At 60.5% G+C, this 15,101-nt stretch overlaps 2 protein-coding genes across 3 annotated transcripts in view; one reads left to right on the top strand and one right to left on the bottom strand.

Annotated features, from left to right (window-relative positions):
* Positions 1–1,495, bottom strand: part of Haus7 (HAUS augmin like complex subunit 7) — a 37,266-nt gene extending 35,771 nt beyond the window's left edge. For both annotated transcript variants that reach the window (XM_004645150.2, XM_023705324.1), the window contains exon 1: positions 1,292–1,495. In XM_004645150.2, the coding sequence (XP_004645207.2) occupies positions 1,292–1,308 (17 nt within the window). In that variant the 5' untranslated portion in view covers positions 1,309–1,495. The remainder of the gene's footprint in view (positions 1–1,291) is intronic.
* Positions 1,496–4,248: 2,753 nt separating this feature from the next.
* Bgn (biglycan) lies at positions 4,249–15,095 on the top strand. Its single transcript, XM_004645128.2, has 8 exons — positions 4,249–4,398; positions 10,949–11,197; positions 11,405–11,517; positions 12,209–12,422; positions 13,044–13,154; positions 13,233–13,326; positions 13,412–13,550; positions 14,352–15,095. The coding sequence occupies exons 2-8, from the start codon at positions 10,960–10,962 to the stop codon at positions 14,547–14,549; spliced, it is 1,107 nt and encodes a 368-aa protein (XP_004645185.1). The 5' UTR covers positions 4,249–4,398; positions 10,949–10,959; the 3' UTR covers positions 14,550–15,095.
* Positions 15,096–15,101: the final 6 nt, after the last annotated feature.

The following is a 15,101-nucleotide window of genomic DNA, read 5'->3' as shown; positions in this document are numbered from 1 at the left end:
GGGGCCTGGGGTCAGATGGCAAAAAGGGAGGGACTCTGTCCCAGGCTGAGATGGGGTGCTGAGGTTAAGGGTTGGGACAGTGGGCACCAGTGCAGAAAGAGAAAGACAGGGAGCCCTGCGCTCCATCGAGCTGGACCTGTGTCCCCTGCGGGGAATTTCAGGGGGGCCTCGTACCCCTGCTCCTGGCCCCAGGTCTATAGCCCCCAAACCTCTCTGGCCTAGCCTTTCTCACATCTCATTCCCTCTAGCCTCAAGCAGCAGGTTCCAGCCACTATGCTTGTGGCACTGCCACCAAGATGGCACTCCAGGACAAACTGGGAGACACTGGACTATGGCAGGCACCCAGACCACAGGCTGGAGTCAAGGCTGGGACAGAGCCCAGGCCCAACCCCTCAGGCTCAGACCTCTGGGCCCACAGGCCACAGTGCTTCGGCCCAAGGGAAGGGACAAGGTGCCCGGTGCCCCAGGCCTCTCTCAGCTCCCAGGCTCGGAGGGCACAGCCTCGGGCCCTGTCCTGTGCTCTAGCCATGCCCACTCCATGCCTCTAAAGATAGCTAGACACAGGCCAGGCCTCCAGGAGCCCCCCTTGGGCCCTGAAATTACAGCCCTGGTGGCCTAAGGGGAGCGCTGCTGTGTGATTATGTCCCAGGGGACGGTCAAAAAAAGCTCTTGGCCTGAAGACAGCCAGCTTTCGCCCTTCATGCCTGGGGTGTTGCTGCTGGGAAGTTTCCAGGCAGGGAAGCTTGGCTCACCAGAACCACCTGTGCCACCTCTTGGGCATACTGGCCCCACCCCTGCACCCAGAGCATCACCAGGAGTGTCCCAGCCACTCAAGTGGTGGCAGGCTGCCCTCTGGAGTCCGTGGGTCTGGAGCTCACCTGCCTTGCTCAGCCACTAATGGTGGGGGCAGTGGGCAGGGGTGCAGGCAGTGGGCAGGACAGGAAGTGCAAGCAAGCTGGAATCTAGGGTACACTGAGCAGGCTCACATGCTCAGAGGTGTCCCTGGCTGGGCTTTGTCCTGGAGGCTGACGTGTGTTCCTGACTCATGGGAAAGATGCCTTGCTCTGGGCTGGCACCGTGCCTCCTCTGGAACCCTCCCTGCCCTTCGTCCAGGGCACCCTCGCCCAGCCTGGCTGGTTCTGTTCTGATTCCTCATGCTGATGGGAGCAGGCCTTCTGCCTGCCCACCTTGACCACTGCAGACCCTGCTGTTTCCAGGAATCCCCTCTGGCCCCTACATTGTCCAAATCAATGCAAAGGAGTCACACCAGGGTTGAAGAAACAGCTACTACCAGGGAGGCACAAGCATGGAACAGGACGGAGAGCGGGCAGGAGCCTGGCAGAGACCCCCAAAGCCCAGGCCTCGGGGGTCCTTCTTTCCAGGTCCCAGACACTCACAGGACAAGCAGCTGCCACCTCTGCACAACAGGCTACCTTCCAGGTTCCCTGGCCCTGCCCTCCCAAAGGCCAGCACTGTATGTTCAAAGGGACCAGGGGCTTCCCAGATTGTCCCCCATATGCCCCACTTCTCTCCCAGGCCTCTCCCCTCTAGCTTTGAAGCTAGGGTACAAACAGCTGCAAGCCAGCTGTGGGGGGATGGGCTGCAGCTTGTGCCGGGTCCTTCTCACATAGAGGCCAAAGGGGTGGCAGCTGGCTGAGCTCCCCTGCGCCTGGCTCCTTCCTCCTGGGCCCCTGCCTCTGCCTCCTCCCACCTCAGCCCCAGGCCCCTCTGCCTGCCTGGCCCTGCTCACCCCACAGTGCCTGCCCCAGGCTCAGCCTAGTCCGGTGCCTGGGAAGGACAGGTGTCCAGGGAAGGATAGCTTTCCCCAGAAGCCCAAGCCAACTGCCCAGAACTCCACTTACAGGTCTGAGGAGGGGCCAGGCTCCTTTCCAGGCCAAGCCCTTGGTGCCATCATACACTAGGAGGGGCTTTCCAGGGAAAGAGATGGGCAAGGAGGGGCAGGCCGGTGACATCCTGCAGCCCCCTGAAGAAGTGCCCAAGCCCAGGCTCTGGGCCCTGGCAGGGATGTCCCCAAGTCGCACAGGGGCTGACCGTGCTAAAGAGCTGCGCTCTGCACCCTCCCACACCACCCTCAAAGACAGCTGTGCCTTGCCTCCTCCTCAGGAGCCCTGGGGCCTCAGGAAACGGCTGCTCTTCCTTCCTGCCTCCCCCACCCTGCCTGTCCTCAGCCCGCCTCCTCCCAGCCCCTGGAGGCCAGAGGGCAGGAGCACCAGTATCTGCCATGGGACAGGACAGCTATTTCCCATGTCACTTTAGCAGGGACACTCGTTGTTCCTACACTGCAAAGAGAACTGAGGACTGGGTGGGGGAAGGGACGGCACAGGCAGGGCTGGAGGGGCTGAGGTGATGCCTGGCTGGTCTGGGAGTGGCCCCCAAATTAGAGGGCCAGGCCGAGTGACTCAGTGGGCTTATTGTAGACTGCAAACCACAGCCTCAAGGCCCTTCCAGGCCCCAAATTTGTATTTCCTGAAGCATCGCCCAGAGGTATACCCCAGCTTCAAGGAAGAGCTCCCGTCTGTCATGTGCTCTCACCACCTCGGAGGCCCCTCCAGGAACATGCCTATTCAGTAGGGGACTTGGGCATAGGCATGTTGGGCGGTGGACATGTCTTACATGACCCTTCTCTGATTTTTAAAAAATATAGTTCATCCATTTAAAATGTCCAGTTCAGCTGGTGGTGGTGTCACCCACCTATAATCCCAACCCTGAGGAGACTGAGGCAGGACTGACTTGAGTTTCAGGCCAGGCTGAGCTACATTGTGAGTTCAAGGTCAGCCTGAACTACATAACAAGACCCTACCTCAAAGAAATGTCCTCCTCAGTGATTTTTATGCAGCATATTCCTACTGAGGCAAGTAGGGCCGTGGTAGGGCCCACATCATGTCTGGTCCGGTCCTATGCACAGGCCACCTGTCTGAGTCTGTCTACATAAAGATTAAAACTCTTGGGGGTGCAGCCCTGGTCCCAAGCCCCATGTGGCAAAAATGAAATGTAACAAAAACACAGAGCACAGGAAGCAGACAGCAGCCGAGCTGACCACAGAGGCAGGCAACTCTCCCATCCAGGCAGGCCACGGCAACTTCTCGCCCTCCCACAAGAGGCAGAGCTCCCTGGCAGGCCAGTCATGGAAGGGACTGCTCTGGACACGGACCCTTCCACCCCCCACCCCATAACTGAGTGCCCTCCCTCCTATCCCCCCATCCTGGCTCCCAGTCCTTGGCTGCCCCTGGCCTACCCTCCACCTCTGCCCCTGCCGGCTTGGTCTGCTTGGGTCTAATCCTGTCTCTGCTCGCACTTCTTTTGCAGATCTCAGAGTCACCATTCCAGCATCCTTTGTCTGTGGAGCCCTGTGGCAGGGGAGAGACAGGATACAGGGAGGAAGTGTGGCTCTAGCAGCGAGGAGGCCAGCCACAGGCCAAGTTGGGCTCCCAGGGGGGGGGGCACAGCTTGGCAGGACAAACCAGTGAGCCCCTGAAAGTGAGCAGAAGAAGTGTCCCCTTGGGGATTAACATGGCCTGAGGGCCTGCAGGGACACTAAGAAGGGTAACTTATCCCTCCCACCCCGCCCCCCAGCTTTCTACCCCCTTAACCTCACGCTGATAGGCAAGCTGGGAGCCCCCAGGACCTATGGCGAACTCATGCCTGCCCAAGGCTGGCTCCCCACACACCATAGCCTTTGTCTACACCTCTGTCTATGGGACTGGGGTGGAGGGAAAGGCTGGGATGAAGGGAGGTTGCAGGACACTTCCCGAAACCCACAAGGCCTGGCCACCTCTCCAAGCCCAGGGAAACCAGCCCTCCTTGCAGCCCAGGCCTCTAGAGGTTCCAGACGGCTTAGGACAGAATCCAAAGGCCACCTCCCCCTCATCCCCCTTCCATTTGCTGCCCTCTCACTTTCCTCCTCCCGGCAGGGTGCCAGCAAGTCCCTCAGTGTTCCCACCTGGGCAGTGGAAAGTTGGACTCCCTGAGGCAGGGGTCCTTGCGCCAGTGAACGCTAGGGAGCCCGTGGGGGGGCGGGGACGTGAGGGGGAGGGGTGCAGCTAAGCCAGCCTTCTCCAAGAAAATTGCTCCCTTTGAAGCTGCGGGGGGAGGGGGCGGGAAGCCTGCCCCCTCCATGCTCCTCCTTCCCACTCCCTGCAGCAGTCCCTCCTTCCCCTGGCCTCCCTCCCCGCCCCTCCCCCATCTGTCCCCTCCCTCCTTGTCCCGCCCACCGCCCAGCCTTTAGCCTCCCTCCCACCGCCTCTTCTCCCTCTCGCCTCCAACTGCCCAGGAGCGAGCAACTGCTCCCAGCCGGCTCTGCCGACGCCAGACACAGCAGACACGCGGACAACCCCAAGCCCAGCAGCTGGCCTGCCTGCACCTGGCTGCTTCCCCCAGGTAGGGCCCAGCGCCAGCGCTGCACCATCCTGCTATCCTGCCCTCACCTCCGGCGGCCCTCAGTGTCATCCCTGGCAGCCTAGAGATGCCCGTGGTTCCACTGGCCCCAGCAGCTATGCTGCTCCCTCTCTGCCCACTCCCACCCCGGGGCTCCTGTGGGTTCCCAGGGCACCCATTGCAGGCTCCTGATCTGTGCCCCTTCATCGCCACCCTGTGGCCCCCTTGGTCCTTGCCCCATTTCTGTCACTCCTCCATGAGGTCTTCCGGGACCTTGCTCCAACCCCATTTCCAGGCTCCTTCTGACCTTAACTGTTCAGTTCTGGCCTTCTCTGCTCTCCCTGCCTCTGGGACAGGGTGGGAGTGGCTGCTGCCCAGAATGTCCCAGAGGCGTGTGTGTGGCTGGCCTCTGGCTACCTGGGGCCCAGGTCCTACCTAGGGCTCTGTGTTGTGGCTGTAAGGCCCTGTCTGGCCAGCCACCCATCAGAGCTTTGTGGTGGACCATGAGGCCTCAGGCGCCTGCAAGCTCAGCTCTGGCAACCCCTCACGGGCTAGGCTGGTCCTTGGCGTGGGCAGACTCGGTTCCCAGGAACCCTGCCCAGATAGTCCTCACTCACCCAGGGTAAACGCTGCCTCTGTTACCTCCTGGGTAGGGTTTGGGTCCCCAGAGCCCCGGCTGCAGGGACTCTCGGTGAGCTTATCTGGGTGCCACCACCCTGTCTGCCCCCTGAACTCTCTTAGATCAGGACTCAGGATGGGTGGGGTGGTGGTAGAAATCAGGCAGCGGTGCCATGTCTGGGGTCAGGCCTGGCATGGGGCCACGCGAGGAAAAGAGCAAGATGGCACAAAGCCATGTGGGTGTCTACTGAGCGCCCTGGAAGGCTGGACAATAGGACCACCACTTGCTGTCCCATGGGCAGGGCCAGGGCCATCCTCCCAGTGCAAAAAGCCCAGGACCCTGCAAGGCAAGGCCACAGATGGGGACAGCTTCTCAGGCAAGGCTGTTCTGCAGCAGGCTGAGGCCTTAGCTCAAGGGGCTCCTCTCTGCACCTCACCCCTCTCTGGCTCACCACCCTCTGCCCTATAAGGAACAATTGGATTTTGAGGAGCTAAGGATGCACCCCAGGGGCCAGGAAAGTTCCTCAAGGATCTGCATTCAGAGTGCAGGCAAGTGCGTCTGGGTTATGCCAGCTACCTGTGCCACCACATCCTATAAGAACTGCTGGGCAGGCAGGGACACCTGTGGGTGGCACGTGCCCACATATGGGTGTTGTGGGCAAGGCTGTGTAGCTGTACTGACAGACTCAGAGCTCCCTGCAGCCACTGGGCTGGACAGCTGGAGCATGCTCTGGGCCAGGGGGAGAGGGGTCTCTTGTGACCAATGACCTACTGGGCGTGGCAGCCTGGCATCCCTGGCTCACCTTCCAGCCCAAGGACCCAGATCACAGGGGGCATCAAATCACCACGGCTTCTGCACCCCGCCTAAAGAGATGGCCAGAGAGGAAGGGTGCCGGCTTCTGCGCATCCAGCAGGACATCTGGGCCTTCCAGAGGGATGTTTTCTGCCACATTTGCAAGGCCTCCTTTAGTGACATCCTGTAGTCTCTCAGGGCCGTAGAGTATCCCTCCCAGTGACAGTGTCAAATGCAGAAATTCATAACAAGGCTACAGCCGACAGTTTGCATGTGGCACCTTTGGAGAGGGCAGGACACCACCCTAGTCTCCCTGCTTCATGAGCCCGCCCCAGAGAGCCCACACAGCACAGGTGTGTCCCGTCACACAAGAGTCCCAGACCAGGGGCCTTTGGTGCACCACCTGCTGCAGTTCCGCCGCCCGCGCTCCCCTCAGCCGTTAGCGTGCCTGGCTGGCCCACCCACCGCAGCCCTCTCCCCTGCTCCTAGCTCTCAGGCCAGTCACCCCTGCCCAGTCCCATGGGCACCTTGGAGCCACAGCCAGCAAAGGGACCTCACTCACACCCTGGGCCCCTGGCCACAGGCCGAGGGCTGCAGGCCAGCCAAGCTGGGGTCCTTCTGGCCCTGGCTCTGCCCTTGCCCTGCTCCACTGCTCCACATGGGGCAGCCCACGTTTACCCCACCTCCATCCTCTTGTGCTCAGATACTGGCCTGGGGGTGCCAGGGCCACACCACACCTGGGCCACTTAGTGGTCCTGCAAATGTCCCCTCCAGGACTGCATACTGGGGGGTTGGACCCAGGGCCTTTCTACTGAGCTACGTTCCAGGCCTTCATGAGTTTTTTGTTTTCTGAGTCAGGCTTTGGCCAAGTTGACCCTCCTGGGCTGGAACTTGGGATCCTCCTGCCTCAGCCTCCCAAGTGCTGGCATGACAGGCGTGTGCCATCACTGAGGCTCCACAAATCTTACTGAGACCTATCAGGGCGAGGCCAAAGGGCTGCACCCATTGAGGGCAGTGGCGGTGCCACTCAGCCCGGCCCTTCTGTAGCTTTCCAAAAAGCACCAGCTTCCCGGGGGTCTTTGGGGGAAGGCGCAGGGTGTGTGGGGACACCGGCTCTGGGAAGTGGGGGCTGGGCTTTGTTCCCCTTCCTTTCCAGGCCTGGGGGGGGCAATCATTGAGTACCACCCGTGTTGGCTCTAGGCCCACTCCTGGGTGGCCATGGAGGGACCTTCGGAGCTGCACAGCTGGGCACAGGGTTCTGGCCACTCCCTGTGATGGCACGTCCTCCGGTATCAGGATCCAGGCTCTTGCAGGAGTCCTCGTGCTGCCTTCTGCTAGTCCACGACCCGGACTCCGGGGGGCCAACACCAGCAAAACTGGGCCTCTCAGCGCAAACTCTGCTGCTTCTCTCCCCGAAGCTGCCACCCAGCCCAGCCCAGACCTGCCTGGTCATCAGGGGCCAAGGCCTGGGTTGCCACAGGCTGAGGATTTTGTGAAGAGCCACACTGGAAGGTGAGGCAGAGGACAGACCCTGGGGCCACTTCCTCAGGGAGTCTGACTCTCCACTCAGCCTGATTGCCCTCCCGTGAGCTGGAAGGGCTTTCTGAAGAGGGCCCAGCTCCCAGCCTCCCTGCAGCCTTAACAGGGTTGGGTCTCATTCGGAGCAGAGCCTCTGGAAGAGAGCAGGGACCCTAGCCTTCCTCCCCTGGAGTGGGGCTCGACATGGCAGGGACTCGGGGAGACAGACAAATACAGGGGGCCCCCAGCTCTGCCACCATGGCTCCTGGGGCCTTGTCATCAATTGGTTCTGGGAGGTTTGATGAGTCCTAAAGCCATGAGAGCCAAACACACTTTTGGCTGGCGAGAGCAGCGAGTTACCAGGCAGCTGACACTGGCATGTGCTAGTTTGCACATCTAGTATCAAATAAATGGTGTGGACGTGGACCGGGACAGCTTTCGTGACAAAATGCACTTGAGCACCCCCACCTGGTGAGTTTCAAAGTAGTTGAATACCAAGGTACAACTGCATTTCCTTGCCATGTGGCAGTGGCCAAAAGTTTTGGAGAAACTTTCTAAGCCTCAGTTTACCCCTTCACCAAGTGTTACAAAGGTCAGGTCCTTCTTTTGGTCAACAGGAGAAAGGTAGCTAGATTAAAAAAAAATCACTCGTGTTTCTTGCTGCATCGCTGGGAGGTGAGAGCATCTTCTCCTTCCTCAAAGGCTTTTGTGTAGGGTGAGCAGGAGCCTAGTTTTCTTCAGTGAAGGAGGGCAGCTCTGCTGGCTCCTTTCCAGAGATTTCTTGGCAGAGTGGGGCAGGGGAGAGAAGGTGTTCCCTCGATGCACCCAGCCACCTTGACACCTCCCAGGTGCCAGCCCTTCACAACCTCTGTCTCGCAAGTGTCCTGCAGTGCAGCTCCTGGCTGTGCCCAGGAGTTCCAGGGCCACAGCAGAGAGGAGCTGGCCCAGCCCCCGCACTTGGGCATCTGCTCTGCATCACAAGGGCCACAGGCTCACAGGATGGCCCACGGCAGATGGGCGTGTCCCCGCGTGCCAGCACACTCACACGCACCGATGCGCTCGGCCTTTCAGAGGCCTATGAGCAGTGAAGCCCTCCTCTCTGCAGCCTGCAGGGATCCGGGGCAGGGGATGAGTGGGCTGCGGCCCACAAGTCAGGGTTCAGGTCAGGTTGCCCAGTGGGGCCAGACAGCCGGGGGCCTAGGCCGCAGAGACTGCACCCGGCGTCAGCTCCTTGGCAGCCACCAGCCACACATCTACAGGCATGTTCAAGGGCCAGCCAGACCTCAGGCCCTGCGCCCGCCGCCCTTGGCCTGGCCTGAATGCCTGGCACAGCCTCTCCATGTTCTCAGAGGCTGCCAGCACGTCTTGTTTGGCTGTGACCCGAAGCAATCCTGTGCCCGACACTGCGCTGGCTTTCAGAGGGAGACGAGGAGGGCGCCCCTGGAGGTGGTCCTTCCCTGCTCATTCCTGTGGTCCCTGTGCCAGCCTCACAGCTTGACCATTTCTTTCTTTTGCTCTGAGGAGTCTGCACCCAGGCAGCTCGGAGGGCACTTTGGTGGGGCTGCAGGACGTGCTCAAGGACTCCACTGAGGGGAAACTGAGGCCCAGAGGCCCCAGTGGGGGCGGGAGTGCTTGCCTGAGGAATCCATGTCTTCTCTGTGGGAGTGTAGACTCTGGGACACTGCCTTGGCTCAGCAGGCCACCATCACCCATGACACCTACTCTGGGAAGGACTTGGGCACATCTCAGGCCAAGGGAGCCGAGTGCTGGGAGAGCACACCCCCGTCTAGGCCTCAGTTGCCTTATCCCTGAAATGGGGATCCTGATTTTTCCTGGCTGCTTGAGCACTCTGGCTACGTTGGAGCCCTCTATGTCTGGTCTGCCCCCTCCCTCGTGGCATTCTGGGCATCGATCGTCGTGCCTGTTCTCTGAGGGAAAGGAGGGCTGTGCAGGAAGCAGCCCAGCCCCTACCATTCAGCCAAACCCTGCCCCACTCCATCTCAGGCCCTGATGGACAGGACCTCCAAACTCTGCCTCCCCCTTTCAGGGCATCTGACCTGAGGCTTCGGGCAAAGAGCAGGGCTCCACTCTGCACCCCTCTCTGGGACACCCCTCACTGTGACATCAGGCACAGCTGCTCAAGGGTCCCCAACACCAAGGCTGGCCCCTAGCACCTGTGTATCCTCCCCCAAGGGAGGGGTGGTTGCCCAACATGCTACCCACCTTGCTCCCCAGGGGCACCCTGTGGAGACCTGCAGGGCACTGTGCAGATCCAGAATTCTGGGATACTGGTGGGTTGATGGTTCCTCTGTCCCCAGACCTCGCCCACCCAGGTGGATGTGGGTGCCAACCTGACTCATGCCCTCTGAGGTGGCAGTGGGGGGCTGGCTCCTCCCTTTTTCCTGGTCCAGCCACCCTGTCATCCTCCTCCTCCCTCCCACTGTCCTGCTCCTCCCAGCCTCAATGTTCAGGTCCCAGCCCCTTGCCCACCCTGCCCTGGCCCGGAACCTGCAAACCAAGGGGAAGCAGAGAAACACCACTGAAGTAGGTGAGCAGGATGTGCCTCCCACTCTGCCAGTGGCCCAGCTCTGGCTGGGCCAGCCATGCAGGGTAGGTGCTGAGGTGTGATCAGGGCATCCCCAGGCTCCAAGGAGCAAGGGAGGCTGGGCACACTTCCAGCAGAGGGTGTCCTGTGACTCCAGGGGCTAGCACCCCATCCAGCTCCCCATGTAAAAGAGAAGCTGGGCCTGGGGTGGCTTGAATGTGCAGGACACACCTGGTACCAGGTGCACCAGGCAGCCGCAGACACCCAGGCGTGGAAGACCAGCAAGGCTGAGCTGTTGTCCCTGTTATAACAGATGGGGGATGAGGTTGGCACACAGCAGGGCCTTGGCCAGGGAGTCAAGGCCCAGAGCCTTTTCTGGTCAGGTGAGGTGCAGACCAACCCTGGGTGGGAGGCATCTCATGAAAGGGGAAGAAGAGGTGGCACACACAGCTTGCTGGGGCAGGCTCGAGCAGGGCAGCTTCTCCCCACTCACATCGCATCCCGCTGCTGGGCCTGGGTGTCTCAAGAGAAGCCCGACCCTGTCCTCCCACCCAGCAGCAACCTGCGCCACTCAGAGCTCCACAGGATGCCGGGAGTGGGCCCGCAGGAAGGCAGAGGCCACTGAGGAGGCCAAGATCCCCAGGACAGAGGGAAGCTACCTCTGCTGACAGCTGCCAGGGCCTCAGATGACATCCCTCTTCCCCCAGCCTGCTCCTGTGCTTTGGCCTCTGTGAGAAATGTGGGCATGGTGGAGGGGCTGGTTGCCCACCTTAGCCAATCAAAGTCTAACGGCCCCAAGCCTTCAACTCCAGGGAGGGAACAAGCTCGGTGGCCCAGAGGCCAGTGGCCGGGCGCGCCTCTCCTGCAGGCCGCTCTGCCCCTCTCCAGAGCAGGCTCCATGACCTGATGAACAGAGCAAGCCGCGCTCAGGAGAGGCATGGAGAGCTGCCTCCTGGCGGGCCAGTACACAAGCCCAGCCCTCCCACCTGACTCCGGCGGCCCCTGCACAAGGATGGAAATGCTGCGGGAAGGCGGGCTGTGAAGGGCTGACGACAGCCTCTTCTTGCCCTGGCCCCCAGGTTTGTGTACCATGCAGCCCCTGTGGCTCCTTGCAGCCCTGCTGGCACTGGGCCAGGCCCTGCCCTTTGAGCAAAAGGGCTTCTGGGACTTCACCCTGGATGATGGGCTGTTCATGAATGACGAGGAGGCTTCAGGTGTTGACAGCACCTCTGGCGCCCCAGACCTGGACTCCGTGACACCCACCTACAGCGCCATGTGTCCTTTTGGCTGCCACTGCCACCTGCGGGTTGTTCAGTGCTCGGACCTGGGTCAGTGTGTGGATGGCTAGGATACACGTCCATCCTGTGGGTGGGTGAGGGAGGGCAGTGTGGCTGCAAGCAGGGAAGACACAGGGGATTGCAGCAGAGTGCCTCTGTTGGTAGCACACCCCACGCACGTGTGGCCCCACCCTGCCACAGCAGTGCACCCCCAGGCTGGGGGCTGGTGCTCATGCTGCTCATGGCTTGGGCCCCCAGGTCTGAAGAATGTGCCTAAGGAGATTTCCCCAGACACCACCCTGCTGGACCTGCAAAACAACGACATCTCTGAGCTCCGCAAGGATGACTTCAAAGGCCTCCAGCACCTCTACGTAAGGCCTCTGCTGCCTCCTGATTTGAGGATTGGAGAGGGGTGGGGGGTTCCATGTGGGAGATGAGAAGGGTCCTGACACTGCTGAGCCAGGAGAGAAGGTGGGGCGTGGCAGTGGCTGGAGCTCTCAAGGTCACAGGTTCTGTGTGTGCAGGCAGGACAAGATCATTCAGGTCATAAAGCCAAGTGTGGTGACACACGCCTGTCATCGAAGCAGTAGGAGGCTGAGGCAGGAGGATCACTGCAAATTCAGCCACCCTGGACTATATAGTGAGCTCAAGGCTGGCCTAAAAACACAGTGAGACCTTGTCTCAAAAGCCAAAATGCTGGCTGGGGAGATGGCTCAACAGAATAAGCGCTTCCCTGGCAATCACAAGGGCCTGAGTTCAATCCCCAGTTCCACAAAAAAACAAAAGCCAAAATGCTGACTCAGCTCGAGCAGCTTCTCAGCAGAGTCCTCTCCTTACTGGTTGGTCCTCATAGCACATAGGAGCAGATTCACTGTAGCCAGTGTTCCTGGGGAAGACGGGCTGGGAGCAGCAACGGGCAGTGCTGGGCAGTGGTGGCCTTGCCGGGCTCGCACAAACCAACCTTGAGGACAGGCGCGCTCAGCTCAGCTGTCGTGGGCAGGGCAGAGAGCAGGGAAGGTCAAAGAAGAGGCCGGGATTGCTTCACTTGCCCGCTCCCCACAGGCCCTCGTCCTGGTGAACAACAAGATCTCCAAGATCCACGAAAAGGCCTTCAGTCCGCTGCGGAAGCTGCAGAAGCTGTACATCTCCAAGAACCACCTGGTGGAGATTCCGCCCAGCCTGCCCAGCTCCCTGGTGGAGCTGCGCATCCACGACAACCGCATCCGGAAAGTGCCCAAGGGCGTGTTCAGCGGGCTCCGGAACATGAACTGCATTGGTGATGTCCCCACCCTGTCCGCAAGCATGGGCCCGGAGGGGTCAGGGAGATGGGGTGCCCTCACACAGCACCCTGCACACTTGTGCCAGGGCTCAAAGAAAGGAGACTGGGGTGGCTTTATTGTGTTTTATTTTATCTTCTTGTACTCCTTGGGATTGAACCCAGGGTCTTTGCACTGAGCTACATGCCCACTCTTTTATTTTACTTCATTTAATTCTTTGAGACAATGTCTGGCTAAATTGCAGGGGCAAGGCTCAAATTTGGGATCTTCTTGCCTCAGCCTCCCACACAGCTGGGATTACAGCCTGGGGTGGCTTTAAAGGCTCAGCTCAAGAGTCTTGAAAACAGGTGAAAGATAGCTGGGTGTCTTTCTCAGTAAGTTCTCAACGTGGGCAGTCACTGTGCCCATGGGGGCGTGCCCGCTGACTGGGCCAGCAGACAGGAAAGGGAGGGGCCTGTGCTGATCAGTGGGGCCAGTGGCCTACAGCAGCCCCGTCTTCATCTCTGGATGTCCCTTTCCTTTGGATTCCCTGCCCCCACTGGCTGAGGCTAGGGCCAGGGCCAGGAGGAGGTGAGTGCAACAGCCACCAACCAGCAGGGCTGACTGGGCCTGTCTCCTAGAGATGGGCGGAAACCCCCTGGAGAACAGTGGCTTTGAACCTGGAGCCTTTGATGGCCTGAAGCTCAACTACCTTCGCATCTCCGAGGCCAAGCTCACCGGCATACCCAAAGGTAGGCAGCGCCCATCAGGGCCCTGCGCTCGCGCTGCCCCAGTTCCTCCTTCTCCTCGAGCACCCTCTCTGCCTGCAGATCTCCCTGAGACGCTCAATGAGCTCCATCTGGACCACAACAAAATCCAGGCTATTGAGCTAGAGGACCTGCTGCGCTACTCTAAGCTGTACAGGTGGGGAGCAGCGGGACAGCGCGGGCCCGCAGGCTTCCATCCTCCTGCTCCCAGCCTCTGAGGACTGTCATCACCCCATCCGCAGGCTGGGCCTGGGCCACAACCAGATCCGCATGATTGAGAATGGGAGTCTGAGTTTCCTGCCTACCCTGAGGGAGCTGCACTTGAACAACAACAAGCTGTCCCGGGTGCCTGCGGGGCTCCCCGACCTCAAGCTTCTGCAGGTGGGAATGGCAGGGAGGGCTGCTCAGGCCCCTCTGGGTTCCACTGCATCCCCACTGCCTCTCTCATAGTCCCTGGACCACGCCACCCTCCGTGCATGAGGTTGTCTGGGTGCTCCAGCTGTCGAGATGGACTTGGGCTCACCCAGCCCTGCTCAGGCCTTGCTCTCCTTCTGCCCCACTTACAATGGTAGCTACACTGTCGTCCTCACTAGCCACGCAGCCTTGCAGCTGCACAGCCACGCAGGGCCATGCTCAGCTCCTAGGGCAACGCCATGACCCACGCTGGGCCGAGTGCGCCCTCTGGTGGCTGGTCACCCCTCTGCGACCGGCAGGCCTCCCTTGGCCTCTACTGATCTTCCCCAAGAGAGCAGCTTCTCTGGTTAGGGGGTTACTGCTAGAGGCTGAACATCCCAAGGACCAAGAGGGACAGGAGGACATCCTGAAGGCTTTCTCCTCTGGTGCCCCATTGGGGAATACAGGTCAAGGGCCAGGGGTCCTCTGTGCGCCCAAGGCACCATCTTTCCTATGCCTACATCATTCCAGGAGTCAGCGGCACAGCACATGATGCCCCCACCCCACCTCCCCTCACTCCCCACCTGGGGTCCTCAGCCTGGTCCCTGGTCAGACACCACAGACCAAGTCCTGGCCAGTGCCTGCCCAGTGCCCAAGTCCCAGTTTCCACCTCCCAACCTATGGGACCCTCCTGTGTTGGCACCCACACCACCCACCTGGGCCCGAAGAAATGCAGAGGGCACGCTGAGGCCCTCCCAGTGTACCCTGGCCCTGTCTATCTGTCCCTAGGTGGTCTACCTGCACTCCAACAACATCACCAAAGTGGGCGTCAACGACTTCTGCCCCATGGGCTTCGGTGTCAAGCGGGCCTACTACAATGGCATCAGCCTGTTCCACAACCCTGTGCCCTACTGGGAGGTGCAGCCAGCCACCTTCCGCTGCGTCACTGACCGCCTGGCCATCCAGTTTGGCAACTACAAGAAGTAGAGGCAGCGGCAGCCACGGGGAACAGATCCCGCTGTCCTGGAGGGGGCTAAGTGAGGAGTGAAGTCCCCACTGGTGGTCCCCTGCCCTGAGTCCCTGCCTTCCCTGGATCCCAAGCATGCAGGTGGCTATAGGGCCTGGCCCTGTCACCTCTACCCTTGGCTCCAGAACCGCCCTGCTCATCCACTGTGGCCGCTCCTGAAAAAGCTTTCTTCTTGCTCACCCTGAAAGCCCAGCCCGAGGAAGCCAGCTCCTAGGTGTGCAGTGAGGGCATCAGTAGGGACGGACACAGGGAGCCCACATGGGCCTGTGTTCCTCCTCACCTGCTCCAGCCTCCAGCTTCCCCCAGCCTTCACCAAGCTCACTGCTTGTCTGTGGCAGCCACCTTGATTGCTGGCCTGGAACCAGCCCATCTCCCCGTCCCTCTCGCCTTCAGTCTGCCATGCTTCCTGATGTATTTCTCCCTTCGGGGCTCCACCACAACCTCCTCACTCCTGGACCTGATTTGTTCTCTCTCTCTCTCTCTCTCTCTCTCTCTCTCTCTCTCTCTCTCTC

Source organism: Octodon degus, unplaced genomic scaffold (assembly GCF_000260255.1).
Source record: "Octodon degus isolate 3935 unplaced genomic scaffold, OctDeg1.0 scaffold00218, whole genome shotgun sequence".
Lineage (NCBI taxonomy): Eukaryota > Metazoa > Chordata > Mammalia > Rodentia > Octodontidae > Octodon > Octodon degus.
Note: the sequence above shows the minus strand (reverse complement) of the source record. Positions and strands in the feature narration are given on the sequence as shown.

Bases quoted from the DNA above. Each gene is read 5' to 3' on its own strand.
- Bgn (XM_004645128.2), top strand. From the start codon at position 10,960: ATGCAGCCCCTGTGGCTCCTTGCAGCCCTGCTGGCACTGGGCCAGGCC. The intron at 11,198-11,404 runs GTCAGTGTGTGG...TTGGGCCCCCAG, and splicing joins TGTTCAGTGCTCGGACCTGG to GTCTGAAGAATGTGCCTAAG. The intron at 11,518-12,208 runs GTAAGGCCTCTG...CGCTCCCCACAG, and splicing joins AAGGCCTCCAGCACCTCTAC to GCCCTCGTCCTGGTGAACAA.